A 13,451-nucleotide genomic window follows, 5' to 3' on the forward strand; every position below is an offset into this window, starting at 1 on the left:
GTTCCACAACCACATACACAGACAAAGTCAATGATACAAAATTATACTTTGAATGTGAGTCTTTGCAGATAATTAAGTCTTTACAGGTCCGGACGGTGCGACTGGAGAGAGGGATAATCATAAAATTTACAGTGCAGAAGGAGGCCATTCGGCCCATCGAGTCTGCATCGGCCCTTGAATAGCCCACACCTCACCCCATATCCCTGTAACCCCCATCCCACCTTTTTTGGACACTAAGGGCAATTTATCATGGCCAATCCACCTAACCTGCACATCTTTGGACTGTGGGAGGAAACCGGAGCACCCAGAGGAAATCCACGCAGAGACAGGGAAAAGGTGAGACCCTGGAGCTGTGAAGCAACTGCGCTAACCACTGCGCTACCGTCTGCCCACTAATCACAGGTTGAAGAGGTGTGAATTGTCTCAAGCCAGGACAGTTGGTAGAATTTCGCAAGCCCAGGCCAGATGGTGGGGGGTGAATGTAATGAGATAAGAATCCAAGGTCTCGGTGAGGCCGTACTCATGGGTGTGGATTTATCAGGACAATGCTTCAGAGCTGGACAAGAGACAGGCGGGGTTCAACAAGTCCAAGGCAGTGTTGTATCAGCGTAAGATCCGGCCAGACTTTGGGTCACCTTCGAGGGCGGGAATATTACTTTGAGACACCGGTAAACGCGAATTTATTCAGGAACATAAGCTGGGGAGGGTTGAAGGGGAACTTGGGTGAAAGTTCTGTCTGTTAAATTTTTTAACCTGTTTCTGTTTGCCGATTAGTTGCAATCCCTCTTTTTTTTGTATTTTGTGTATTTTTGTATTGAAGTTAAATTGCTTCTTTTTCCGGATGGGGGCTCTTCAGTGTTGGGGGTTTAATTTTCATTGTATTGCACTCTGTTGGTTATGCTTTGTGCAGTTCATAATGGGTTGTTGTGGGTTGGGGTGGACCGGTGGAGTGGCTCGAGAATGCTCTGTATAAGAACAAAGAAAATTACAGCACAGGAACAGGCCCTTCGGCCCTCCCAGCCTGCGCCGAACCAGATCCTTTTCCTAAACCTGTCTCCTATTTTCCAAGGTCTACTTCCCTCTGTTCCCCGCCCGTTCATATATCTGTCTAGATGCATCTTAAATGATGCTATCGTGCCCGCCTCTACCACCTCCGCTGGCAAAGCGTTCCAGGCATCCACCCCCTCTGAGTAAAAAACTTTCCACGCACATCTCCCTTAAACTTTCCCCCTCTCACCTTGAAATCGTGACCCCTTGTAACTGACACCCCCACTCTTGGGGAAAGCTTGTTGCTATCCACCCTGTCCATACCTCTCATAATTTTGTAGACCTCAATCAGGTCCCCCCTCAACCTCCGTCTTTCCAACGAAAACAATCCTAATCTACTCAACCTTTCTTCATAGCTAGCACCCTCCATACCAGGCAACATCCTGGTGAACCTCCTCTGCACCCTCTCTAAAGCATCCACATCCTTCTGGTAATGTGGCGACTAGAACTGCACGCAGTATTCCAAATGTGGCCTAACCAATGTCCTATACAACTGTAACATGACTGCCGACTCTTGTACTCAATACCCCGTCCGATGAAGGCAAGCATGCTGTATGCCTTCTTGACCACTCTATCAACCTGCATTGCCACCTTCAGGGTACAATGGGCCTGAACTCCCAGATCTCTCTGTACATCAATTTTCCCCAGGACTCTTCCATTGACCATATAGTCTGCTCTTGAATTTGAACTTCCAAAACGCATCACCTCGCATTTGCCTGGATTGAACTCCATCTGCCATTTCTCTGTCCAACTCTCCAATCTATCTATATTTTGCTGTATTTTCTGACAGTCCTCCTCGCTATCTGCAACTCCACCAATCTTAGTATGGGGGCCATTTTAGAGTGTTGTTTCTCGCATGGGGTTGGGAGCTGGGGGGCGCAGTGCTGAAGGGCTGGAGAGGAGATCTGGAGAGTAGCAATGGGCGGGGGGGGGGGGGGGGGGTGGCGGTGCAGGTGGGATGGGTCGAGGGGGTGAGGATGGTGCGTTTTTGGGTTAGGGCCTTCAGGTGGGAGCTGTTACACTGGCAAGAATGTAAGTGGATGGAAGTGAAGTGGTGGAGGGGGCTTCAGTGGTTAGCCAGTGTGGGAGGAGGTGGGAAAAGAGGTGGGGAGGGAGGGGGGAGGCGACATGGCAGTTATGAAGGGGGAGTTTCATGGAAGAGTGGGGGGGCCATCTTGGGTCGGCCTGATTCAGAGTGGGGATGGGGGCGCAGAGCCTCAGGGCGATTATGCCGGAGGAGAGGTGCACGCCTCTGGTAAGAATCATGACATGGAATATTCCGTGGGCTAAATGGGCTGGTTAAGCGGTCCTGGGTGTTCGCGCACTTCAAAAGTTTGAGAACAGAGGGGATTTTCCTGCAGGAGACGCATCTCCGGATGAAAGTTGAGGAAAGGGTGGGGGTGCAAGTGCTCCACTCAGGGTTTGATTCAAAGTTGAGGGGGGGGGTCGCCATACTGTTGAACAAGGAAAGAGAGTTTACGGGGCTAGGGAGGTGCGGGATCTAGGGGGGAGGTTTGTGATAGTGAGTGGGGTGCTAGTGGGGATTCCGGTGATGTTGGTGAATGTGTATGTGCCCAATTGGGATGATGTCGGATTCATGAAGAGGCTATTAAGGGGCGATCCAAGACTTAGACTTTCATCAGCTAATTATAGGGAGAGGATTTTAATTGTGCATTGGAGCCAAGGGTGGGTAGGTCGAGCCCTAATTTGAAGGGGAGGTCGGGAATGTCGCGAGAGCTGGGAAGGTTCATGGAGATGATGGGAATGGTGGATCTTTGGAGGTTGGGGCATCCAGGAGAGAGGGAGCATTCCTTCTTTTCACATATGTATCGGGTATATTCCCGGATTGGCATTTTTGTGGTGAGCCAGGCAGTGCTGATGGGGGTGGAAGGTGCAGAATATGTGGGAATAGTGATTCTGGACGTTGCTCAGCACCACCTAGATATGAGACTTTGCTCCGGTCAGGCATCGAGGCCGGGGTGGAGGTTGGATTCGAGCTTTTGGCCAACAAGAAGTTCCTTGGGAAGGTGGCAGTAGCAATTAAGAATTATGTTGAGCTTAATCAGAACAAAGATGTATCGGCAGCCACGTTTTGGGAGGCTTTGAAGGCAGTGGTTCGGGAGGAAATTTTGTTCAAGGCCCATAAGAATAGGATGGGGAGGGAGGACCATCGGCACTTGTTGGACGAGATAGTTGAGGTGGATACGAGGTACTCTATGGCGCCCATGAAAGAGTTCCTGGGGGAATGATAGAGGCTGCAAGGGCAGTTTGATAAGTTAATGGCGGGAAGGGTAGTGGGTCAGCTATGGGGGGGTGCAGTATGAGAATGGGGAGAAGGCAAACCGCATGCTAGCGCACCAGCTGCGGCGACAGGTAGAAGCGAGGGAAATTCTTCAGGTGAAGGCGGTGGGGGGGAGACGACACATAGTTTTTAGAATGGCTAGACTTCCCGGCGTTGGAGGAGGGGAAGAGGCAGACACTGGAGGAGGTGTTAGGGCAAAAAAAAGGAGATGGAGTGTATTGGCATGATTCAGTCGGGTAAGGTGCTGAGGCCGGATGGCTTCTCGGCACAATTTTATAAGCAGTTTGAGAGATGAATTTCCCCCCCCCCCAACCTTTTGGGCATGTTTAGTGAGGCAGTGAAGGAGGCTCTGCTTGCACAGGCATTGATTTTGCTAACCCCAAAAAAGGGGGAAGATCTATTGGAGTACGGGTCCTTTAGGCCCATTTCACTGTTGAATACAGATGTGAAAGTCTTGGCAAAGGTATTGGCGAGAAGGTTGGAAGGATGTGTGCTGGTGGTGGTCTCAGAGGATCAAATGGTGTTTGTCAAGGGGAGGCAGCTCTCTAGTAATATTAGGAGGTTGTTAAACGTAATTATTACCCCGTGGGGGCGAGTGTTGGAGCTAATTGTGTCAATGGACACAGAGAAGGCTCAGACCGGGTAGAGTGGAGGTGCTTGATTGAAATCGTGGGGAGGTTTGGGGTCAGGCCAAGGTTTGCGGCGTGTGTTCGGTTGCTGTATGAGTCTCCATTGGCAAGAGTGCAAACAAATGAGACAAACTTGGGGTATTTTTGGTTGCACAGGAGTACGAGGCAGGGGTGTCTACTGTCTCTGCTGTTGTTTGCGTGGCGATGGCACTTTGGGCCTCGTCTGAGTGGCGGGGGTTTGAGAAGGGAGACAGGGAGCACTGGGATGGGAGATATAGAAGACGGAGGAGAAGTTTGCTAGGCTATAGGAGCGATGGGAGAGGCTCGAGCTACCAAGGGTGAGTGAGTGATATTGGCAGGTGCAAGAAGCTGCCTTCGTTTCCTCAGGTGCCGGAGTATACGCTTTTTGAGAAACTGTTGCTGCTGGATGAGGGGGCTGATGGTAGGATTGGAGATATATATGGGTGATTTGGAGAGTAGGGCACAGCCTTAGTGAAAGGGATCAAGTGGAAGTGGGGGGAAGAATTGGGGAGGAGATAGGATGGGAACTTTGGTGCGAAGTAATGCGCTAAGCAAACTCAACCTCCTCCTGTGCAAGGGTGAGTCTTATACAATTTAAGGTGGTGCACAGGGTTCACATGACTCAGGCCCTGATGAGTGCTTTTTTTCTGAGGTAGCGAACGGGTGCGCGAGGTGTGGGAGGAGGCTGTAAAACCATGGCCATATTTTCTGGGGATGTGAGGAGTTGGAGAAATTTTGGGAAGCAGTGTTCAGGAATTTATCAAGGATCGTATGTGTTTTTTAAAAAAAAATCACTTATTGTCACGAGTAGGCTTCAATGAAGTTACTGTGAAAAGTCCCTAGTCGCCACATTCCGGCGCCTGTCCGGGGAGGCTGGTACGGGAATCGAACCGTGCTGCTGGCCTGCTTGGTCTGCTTTAAAAGCCAGCGATTTAGCTGAATGAGCTAAACCAGCCCCTTTTTTGGTGAGATGATGCCAGACTCTACATTTGCAATCTTTGGGATATTAAAGGTGCTGGAGCTGCTGGAGGGAAAGGAGACTGATGTAGTAGCCTTCGCCTCTCTGACTGCCCCGCAACGGATACCTTTGTATTGGAGGTCAGCCAAGCCACCGGGATTGCAGCATGGTTGGGAGACCTGTACATGTTTCTCAGGTTGGAGAAAATCAAATCATAGAATCATTCACAGAATCCCTGGAGGTCATTCAGCCCATCGAGTCTGCACCGACCCTTTGAATGAGCACTCTTCCCAATTCTGCCCCGCCCTATCCCCATAACCTAGTAGTCTAAACTGCATATCCCTGGAAACTAAGGTAATTTAGCGTGGCCAGTCCACCAAACCTGCACTTCTTTGGACTGTTGGAGGAACCCAGAGCACCCAGAGGAAACCCACGCAGGGGAGAATGTACAAACTCCAAACAGATAGCGACCCAAGGCCAGAATTGAACCCAGATTCCTAATGCTATGAAGCAGCAGTGCTAACCACTGCACACCAAATTTGCCCTAAGGGGGTTGGAGGAGGGTTTCGATGTACGGTGGAGGCCGTTCATGGTTATGTTTGAGGAAGTGTTTGTCGCGGGGTAGGGGGAGGGGGGAGTAAATGGGGAAAATGTACAAACTGTATAAATCAGTTCGATGTCAAGGTTGTGTTATTACATTGAATATGTTTGGAATAAAATATCTTTCAAAAAAAAGAAAAACATACATTATTCTGGACTTTATACATGCAGGCATACATAGAATATAAAAGGACTTTAAAAAAAAATAAATTTAGAGTACCCAATTCATTTTTGCCAGTTAAGGGGTCATTTAGAATGGCCAATCCACCTATCCTGCACATCTTTTGGGTCGTGGGGGCGAAACCCACGCAAACACGGGGAGAATGTGGAAACGCCACACGGACAGTGACCCCGAGCCAGGATCAAACCTAGGACCTCGACGCCGTGAGGCAGCACTGCTAACCCCTGCACCACCATGCTGCCCTCAAAAGCAAATAAATTAATGATGAATAAAAGAAAAATACTGCAGGTGCTGGAAATCTGACATAAAATAAGAAAATGCTGGAAATACTTAACAGATCTGACAGCTTCTGTGGAGAGAGAACAGAGTCAACGAGCGGAAATGTCCCTTGGTCCCACTGGCGGGTTCAATGATGGGCGGTAGGGAGTGCAAGGGAATTCGGTGGGAGTGCAGAAATTGGTTTCACATGTGAATTTCCCGTGGGGGTTTTCCGCTGATGCCCGCCATGGCAGATTGGAAAACCTGCTGGAGGCCGGCGTGAAACTAATTTGCATCCCACTAATGGGATGCATGATGGCCCATCCAGAATCTTTCCCCCTCGCCTGGTTCTCCACAAAGTCAGCAGGAAAACATGCTGGTCCAGAACATGTCTGGAACAAAATGGTGTGTAGACGTTGGGACTTACCTGAGCAATGACTGGGGCTGTCTCTGTAGTTCGGGATAGAGGCCACCAGCAACCTACGACCCTGCAACACCACAGCAGTGGATGGGAGAGGGTATCCACCGGTGGATTTTACAGATTCACTGTCATCAAGGAAGTCCATCTTCCTGCCTCAGAGTGTTCCTGAGATCAGATTCTTTTTCTCAAGGTCCATCTTCCATCCTGAATGTTCCTGGACGTCCACCTGCCTTTTGGAAGATCCATCTTCTTTTTTCAACGGTGGGTCAGTGATGGGCGCTATTATGTTTTAAGGGGTTTTGCTTCACAGTAAATACAAAGGATAACCATGTCTCCACATCGCGGGTTACTTAATCAGAAGTCAGAACTTTATTGTAGAGGTGCTGCTTTCTCACAGTCTAAGGTGGAAGAGAGGAAAATCTCCCAAGTACTTCTGGTGATGTCACATCATCATGTGACATACTGTACAGAAGGGCATTGATTACAATATATAACAGCCACTTTTTTAGTAAGGCACCTAGATATGATGGTGGGACCTGCATCATCTTGCCCGCCCTATCACAAATACAGCATTAAACCCCTGGGTGCATACTTAATGAGGTTGAAACCTCCTAAGCAGGAAACAATCCCAAACCCTCCACAGGACTTAGTCCCAGATGGAAGAATTCCACCCAACATTTCTAGTCCACACAACTCTTCTTCAGTTACACAACTGGAATATTGGACTCAATTATGGTCACTTAGGAATTAGGAATGATGTGAAAGTTTTAGATGGGCTGAGGAAAAGATTTATGAAAATAGTTTCAGAGCCTTCAGTTACATAGATGGATTAGAGAAGTTGAGGTTGCTTTCCTTAGATATGAGAAACTTGAGAGGGGATTAGATAGATGTGTTCAAGATCATGAGGGATCTAGACAGAATAGATAAAGAGAAACTGCACCCATTTGCCAAAGGGTTGAGAACCAGAGGACAAAGGTTTAAGGTGATTGGCAAAAGAACTAAGGACGGCAGCACGGTAGCATAGTACGGCAGCACGGTAGTATATTTCGGCAGCATGGTGGCATAGTGGTTAGTACTGTGGCTTTACAGCGCCATGGTACCAAGTTCGATTCCCCACTGGGTCACTGTCTGCACGTTCTCCTGTGTCTGCGGGAGTTTCCTCCGGGTGTTCCGGTTTCCTCCCACAGTCCAAAGACGTGCAGGTTAGGTGGATTGGCCACGCTAAATTGCCCTTCGTGTCCAAAAAGGTTAGGAGAGGTTATTGGGTTAGGGAGATAGGGTGAAGTGAAGGCTTAAGTGGGTCGGTGCAGACTCGAAGGGCTGAATGCCCTCCTTCTGCACTGTATGTTCTAAAGAAAAGTAATTCTAATGACATGAGGAAAAGAACTGCAGCAACTCATTGTGATCTAGAGTGTCCTGCCTGAAAGTCCGGTGGAGGCAAATTTAATTGTGGCTTTCCAATTCAATAAGCACCTGAAGGGAAAGAAATTGCAGGGCTATGAGGAAAGCGAGGAATAGCAGGATGAGCTAAATTGTTCTTGCTCAAAGGAGCCCAGTTGGCCACCGCCTGTGCTGTAACCAATCTACACTTCAGAACTGATTCAGTTCCTCCACTGTTCTTTCATTGAACAAACTGACACACAGGACCAGCTGAGTGCTCAAATAAATTGAGCTTTAAATGGCACTAGTGCATTCTGTTCTTTGTGCAGTTTAAGAAGAGTTACCACCCAAACCTAGCTCTTAGAATAGAAATAATGAGTTTATTATTTCATCCTCCCTCCATCTGCACATATTCACCCAGCCTACCTGCTTGAAATTGCCATTCTTCCGTTGCTCCCAGTCCATCATGTCATGGAAGATTGGGATCATTACATTTCGTACCTCAACTTGTGGCACCAGTGTGACACCCAGGAAGGGCCCAATCATCCCTGGGATGAAATGAATCTTGTTCTCACCTTTAAAAAAAAACAAGACATATTTGTCGAGGTTACTGCAAGAAAGAGAGTCTAATGGAATTTTAGAAATCACATACACAACAACCTATAAGCAACGTGCATGAGGAGAGTGTGATGCATAATTTTTTGTTGGCGATACTTCAGATTAATTGATTAAAGTGGTGGATTCTGAAGCCTGGGAGGTTATTCGGCTCCAGCGCAAGAGATCAGTGGATGAATTTCATGAGCTCCTGGCAGGCGTGCTTCCCATGGAGGAAGCACATAAATTAGGGCGGATGTCCAGGCCACCATCTTCCCGCTCACTCTTGAATCTCCCCATAATACAGGACGAGAGGGCGTTGAAATAGGCAGCCCACCCACTATATTTAAATGAATAATCAAGGGTCAGTAAGCTTGTAATCGAGCCAATTGACCCTAAAATACTAAGCTCACGGCATTAAACATTTTATTTGGGAGTCAAGGGGATCTGGAAAGCCCAATTTTTAAAATCAATTGCTTAAAGGGCAGGAAAGAAATGGAACTGAGGTAATTAGTTGCAGGGAGGTGCGGGGGTAGTGATCACAGAGTAGCCTCCCTTAGGTTGATTCCACCTTCCTTCCTGCCGACTGCTTCCCTTAAATCTACCCCTGCACCCCCCCTCCCTAACCATCCAAATCCTCCCAACCCAAGACCTTAGACTTACCTGCTCCAGGGCTCTATAGGTCTTCAACTTCCTCTTCCCCTTTAGTCCCAGCAGCTACCACTGACATCTTCCTAGTGCTGCTGGGACTGATAGAGTTATTGGCCAATCCGATTGGCTGGCAGTTCCAGAGGGCAGGATATCCTCCCCAATGAGGGGTAGAAGACCCATTTGGATCTCATTAGCCCATCTTCAGTGTTTTATGGCTACTGTGCAGGCTAGCGTAGAGCATGTCGGCTCCAGGCTGATGAGTTTTCTGGGAGGAGAGGTGTCCATCCCCCCATATTATTCTGCCCCAGATTATCAAAATTCACACCCCGTCCCCTTTCCTCGATCATCATCAATGGAATTTGCTGAAAATGGGAGAGGGCTTTGGATACAGGTCCCAACCTGCACGTCTTTGGACTGTGGGAGGAAACCGGAGCACCCGGAGGAAACTCCCGCAGACACAGGAGAACGTGCAGACAGTGACCCAGTGGGGAATCAAACTTGGTACCCTGGCGCTGTAAAGCCACAGTACTAACCACTATGCCACCATGCTGCCGAAATATGCTACCGTGCTGCCGTCCTTAGTTCTTTTGCCAATCACCTAAAACCTTTGTCCTCTGGTTCTCAACCCTTTGGCTACTGGACTCTGCACCCATTTAGGTAGATTGCGCCCAGTCCTCATCCAGTGCGATTAGCCGTGTGTTTCCCGCGTTCAGAGCCGAGAAACCCCCCTCTGTCTAACGTCCATCCAGGTAGATCAGGGGTCTCAGCGGGGAACACGCGACCGAGGCCGTACTTAGCTCCGTCTCCAACACTGAGGGTCCTTGGGCCACCCCCCTCCCGGCCTGATCCACACCATGTGAAAAATGTAAATTTGGCACCTTATCAGTGCCAGCCTGGGATTCTGGCAGTGCCCCTGCCAGCTGACAATGCCCCTGCTAGCTGACAATGCCACCTGGGCAGTGCCAGGCTGACACCCAGGTGGCAGCATCAGGGTGCCAGGCTGGCAGTGGCAGGGTACCCGGGTGGCACCAGAAGTGCCAGGGTGCCACATGAGCCAGAGAGCAAGCACCTGGAGACTCAGATCCCCTGGGTGAGACTAGCTGTCTCATTCTAATTTGTAGATTTTCCAGAATGTGATCTCATCCACAACGGGCGGGATTCACATTGCGACGGCTTGCAAGATCGCATTCGATCTCGCGAGGCAGGCCAGGTAGATTCTGGAAGTGGGATCTCCCAGCATCTGCCGGCCGCACCACGTTGTTTTCGGGTGCAACGTGATTGGTAGATATCGCCCTATGAATCGGTTGGGTCATTTAAATTCACTGCACAGGACAAGCGGCCTAATTTTCAATCTCGGAACAGCAATGTGTGGTCTACAACTTGCTCTTGAAGGGCAGGGGAAGCACAGCGAACTGTCAAGTTGTCATGTTATTTAAATCCTTATCGCCTAAAAAAATTAAAATAAACTGCTGGCCTGTATTTGTGAGTTTTAAAAAAGGTTTTCTTAACTGTTGACATAATCCCAAGTGCTATCTTTATAGCATTAGCATTGCTTACACCAATCTGTCGCTATTATAATGGTGCAGGGCGTCTGTAATTTAATAGTTTGACTGATAACTCAAGGAAGTTTCTAAAGGATTAGCTGTCTTTGATGTGAGGTAATGAATATAAATGTTTGTTGTTATCGGGTGTGATACCCTCACAGGTCCCACGGGGTCAATCCGATTGATCTCCCCGGGACTCGTTGAATACAAGCTCTCCCACTAATGATCAGAGGATCATCAGTTGGGGCTCATAGAATCACCTCTTAAAAGGTGGCCCAGGTTGATTGGGATCGGTGTGTTGTATGCTGCGTTGCGGCCTTTTAATTTGGCTTAAAATAAAACTGCCGTTTTGATTCACCTTCTCGGGTCTTCTGACCTTTTGTATAAGGGATTAATTTCTTGAGGGAATTTCAATGTATTGAATGAGCTTTTATGAATGGGACATTTTTAGGCAGTGAACTCTGTAATAACTATTGAGAACTTTATTTTATTTCATCTTAGAATGGCTCCTGAGGTCTTCCTAAGGTGGTTACTGGGTGAGTTGGCATAGTGTGTATGAGGCAAAGGGTGGTGGGTGGGAGTCATCAGTTGCTTTGAGTTGCAATAAGTTAGCATTGGGGCTCTAAAGAGCCAAGGGGATGCATGGGGAGCATCGGTTAGCATGCAGGGTTTGAGGGGTAATTGTGGGTTGGTGGGGCAAATGTTGGAATGGATAGACATGGGGAGTGGGTGAGGGCCTTATATTTAACAAAACAACTGGGACAAAGTCCTAGAGAACCGAGATGTGCCTTTTAACCAGCCAGTCTTGGCATTGGGCATCTCCTGCATCCTGGAGTGGCAGGTCCGACTCTAACCCATCCATGCTTCAGAGCAAAAACCCAGGACACTTTTTCCCGAGACAGGTGCGCTGAGTTGGGAAATTTCCCGACTCGTGTTACCCACCTCAGGAGTGAACATCCATCCCTAAATGTATTTTACTGAGCCCTGTTACAGTGTTGCGCTACTCCACTTCGGTCTGGATATTTAGTATTGGGTTTTATACTACACGATGGTGCTGATTAAATCAAAATTTATCTCAACAGGAACTCCAGTGGCGGCATGTAGGTGGAGGTCGCAAGTTGGGTGACTCCTGCTAAAGATTTCATTTTTTGCCCCTTTTCATCCAGATTTGGGGGGAAACTTTGATATGATTGATCTCTAGAACGTTGTGGCAACTAATGGATATTGAAAACCCAGAAGAATACGGGTCAAAAAGGTGCAAGTGATAGTCCGCCTGAAAGCTCGAGTTTGGTGCGTGGTTCTCTGGCAGGAAAGGTGGGGGGAGCTAGCTCGCCAGGTGGGGCCATGCCCATTATAGTGGACAAGCTGGCTGATATGATGACAGTGGAGTTTGAGTGGCAATTCGCCAAACATTTCGATAGGCATCGGAAGGAGATGGTGGTCTCGCTCAAGGAGTTGGTGGATGATGCGCTGGCCTGATAAAGGAAGCTTTGGGAAAGATATCGATGGTGGTGTGGGAGCAGGAAGATGTGTTGAAAGGGATGGAGGCGCCATTGCCGTGGCACAGTGACGAGTACACCTCTATGGGTGAGGAGCTGTGGAGGGTGCAGGAGAGTAACAAAGGGCTGAGAGCCAAAGTGGAGTACCTGGAGAACAGGTAACATTGGCAGAATCTGTGGATTGTGGGATTGCCTGAGGGGCTGGAGGGCCTGAGGCCGATGGAGTATTTTGCTTGGAATTGGGCATGTGTGGGGAGGGGCTTTGGCAGCATCCACCTCACTAACAAATACGAGTTGGCTAGTGAACGGAGCAAAGTGGAGGAGAGGCTATGGCCGTCAGCGGAAGGGGATAGTGAGGCGTGGGGGTTTTGCAGCATAGGGTATCTTTGTGTGCCAATGATTTGTTGTTGTACATCTCCAACCCGGGTTCTACGGTGGGGGAATATAACGGGGATGCTTCGGAGATTTGGGGCTTTTTCAGGATATAAGTTTTATCTGGAAAAGAGTGAGTATTGTCTGGTGTCTTCTTTGGCGGTGGGTGCTGGTTGAGAGGGTTACCGTTTCGGGTGACAACTACCCATTTTAAATATTAGGGAGTGCAGGTGGCTTGGGATTGGGCCTGGCTCCGTAAATTGAATTTCACGAGCCTGGAGGGTAGGATCAAGGTGGATTTGCTGACATGGGACAACCTTCCCCTATCATTGGCAGACAGTTCAGATGAATATTTTGCCACGGTTTCTATTTTTATTTCAGTGCTTATCTGTCATTTTGCTCATTTTTATGTTGTTTGTTTGGGCAGGTAAGGTAGCAAGGATTCAGAAGATAATGCTTCAGAGAGGGCGGCAGTCAGAGGCCTGGCCCTTCCAAACCTGTTGTATTATTGTTGGGCAACGAACACTGAGAAGGTGCAGGGTTGGGGGAGGGAGCCAGAGGCTTTGTGGGTGAAGGTGTAGGCAGGCTCTTGAAGGGGGTCAGGGTTGTGTGCCCCAGGGAAATATTCAGGGAGTCCGGTGGTAGCGGCCTTTTTAAAGGTATGGAGGCAATTGTGGCAGCATTTTAAGTTAGGGGTGGGGTCGATGCTGATGTGTATCCGAGGGAAGCATGGGTTATAGTGGGCGAGGTTGGATGCTAGGTTTCTTGGATGGGAGGAGCGGGGGAGTGATGGAAATAAAGGACTTATTTCTAAAAGGGCAGTTCGCGGGTTTGGAGGAGTTGATGGAGATGTTTGGGATTCTGCACAGGGAAGCCTTTAGGTATATTTCAGGTGGGATTTTGCAAAGAAGGTATCCCGACTTTCCCAGTGGCGCAGCCCTTCTCATTGTTGGAGGGGGTGTTGTCAGTGATGGGGCTATAGAGGAGGTCAACT

General features: G+C 48.7%; 1 protein-coding gene across 1 annotated transcript in view; it reads right to left on the reverse strand.

The window, feature by feature from the left end:
* The window catches only part of dock3 (dedicator of cytokinesis 3), a 1,304,448-nt gene that overhangs the window by 324,111 nt on the left and 966,886 nt on the right, over positions 1-13,451 (reverse strand). The window contains 1 exon segment of the mRNA XM_038810823.1: positions 8,224-8,372. Coding sequence (XP_038666751.1) covers positions 8,224-8,372 — 149 coding nt within the window.

This window comes from Scyliorhinus canicula, chromosome 11 (genome assembly GCF_902713615.1).
Source record: "Scyliorhinus canicula chromosome 11, sScyCan1.1, whole genome shotgun sequence".
NCBI lineage: Eukaryota > Metazoa > Chordata > Chondrichthyes > Carcharhiniformes > Scyliorhinidae > Scyliorhinus > Scyliorhinus canicula.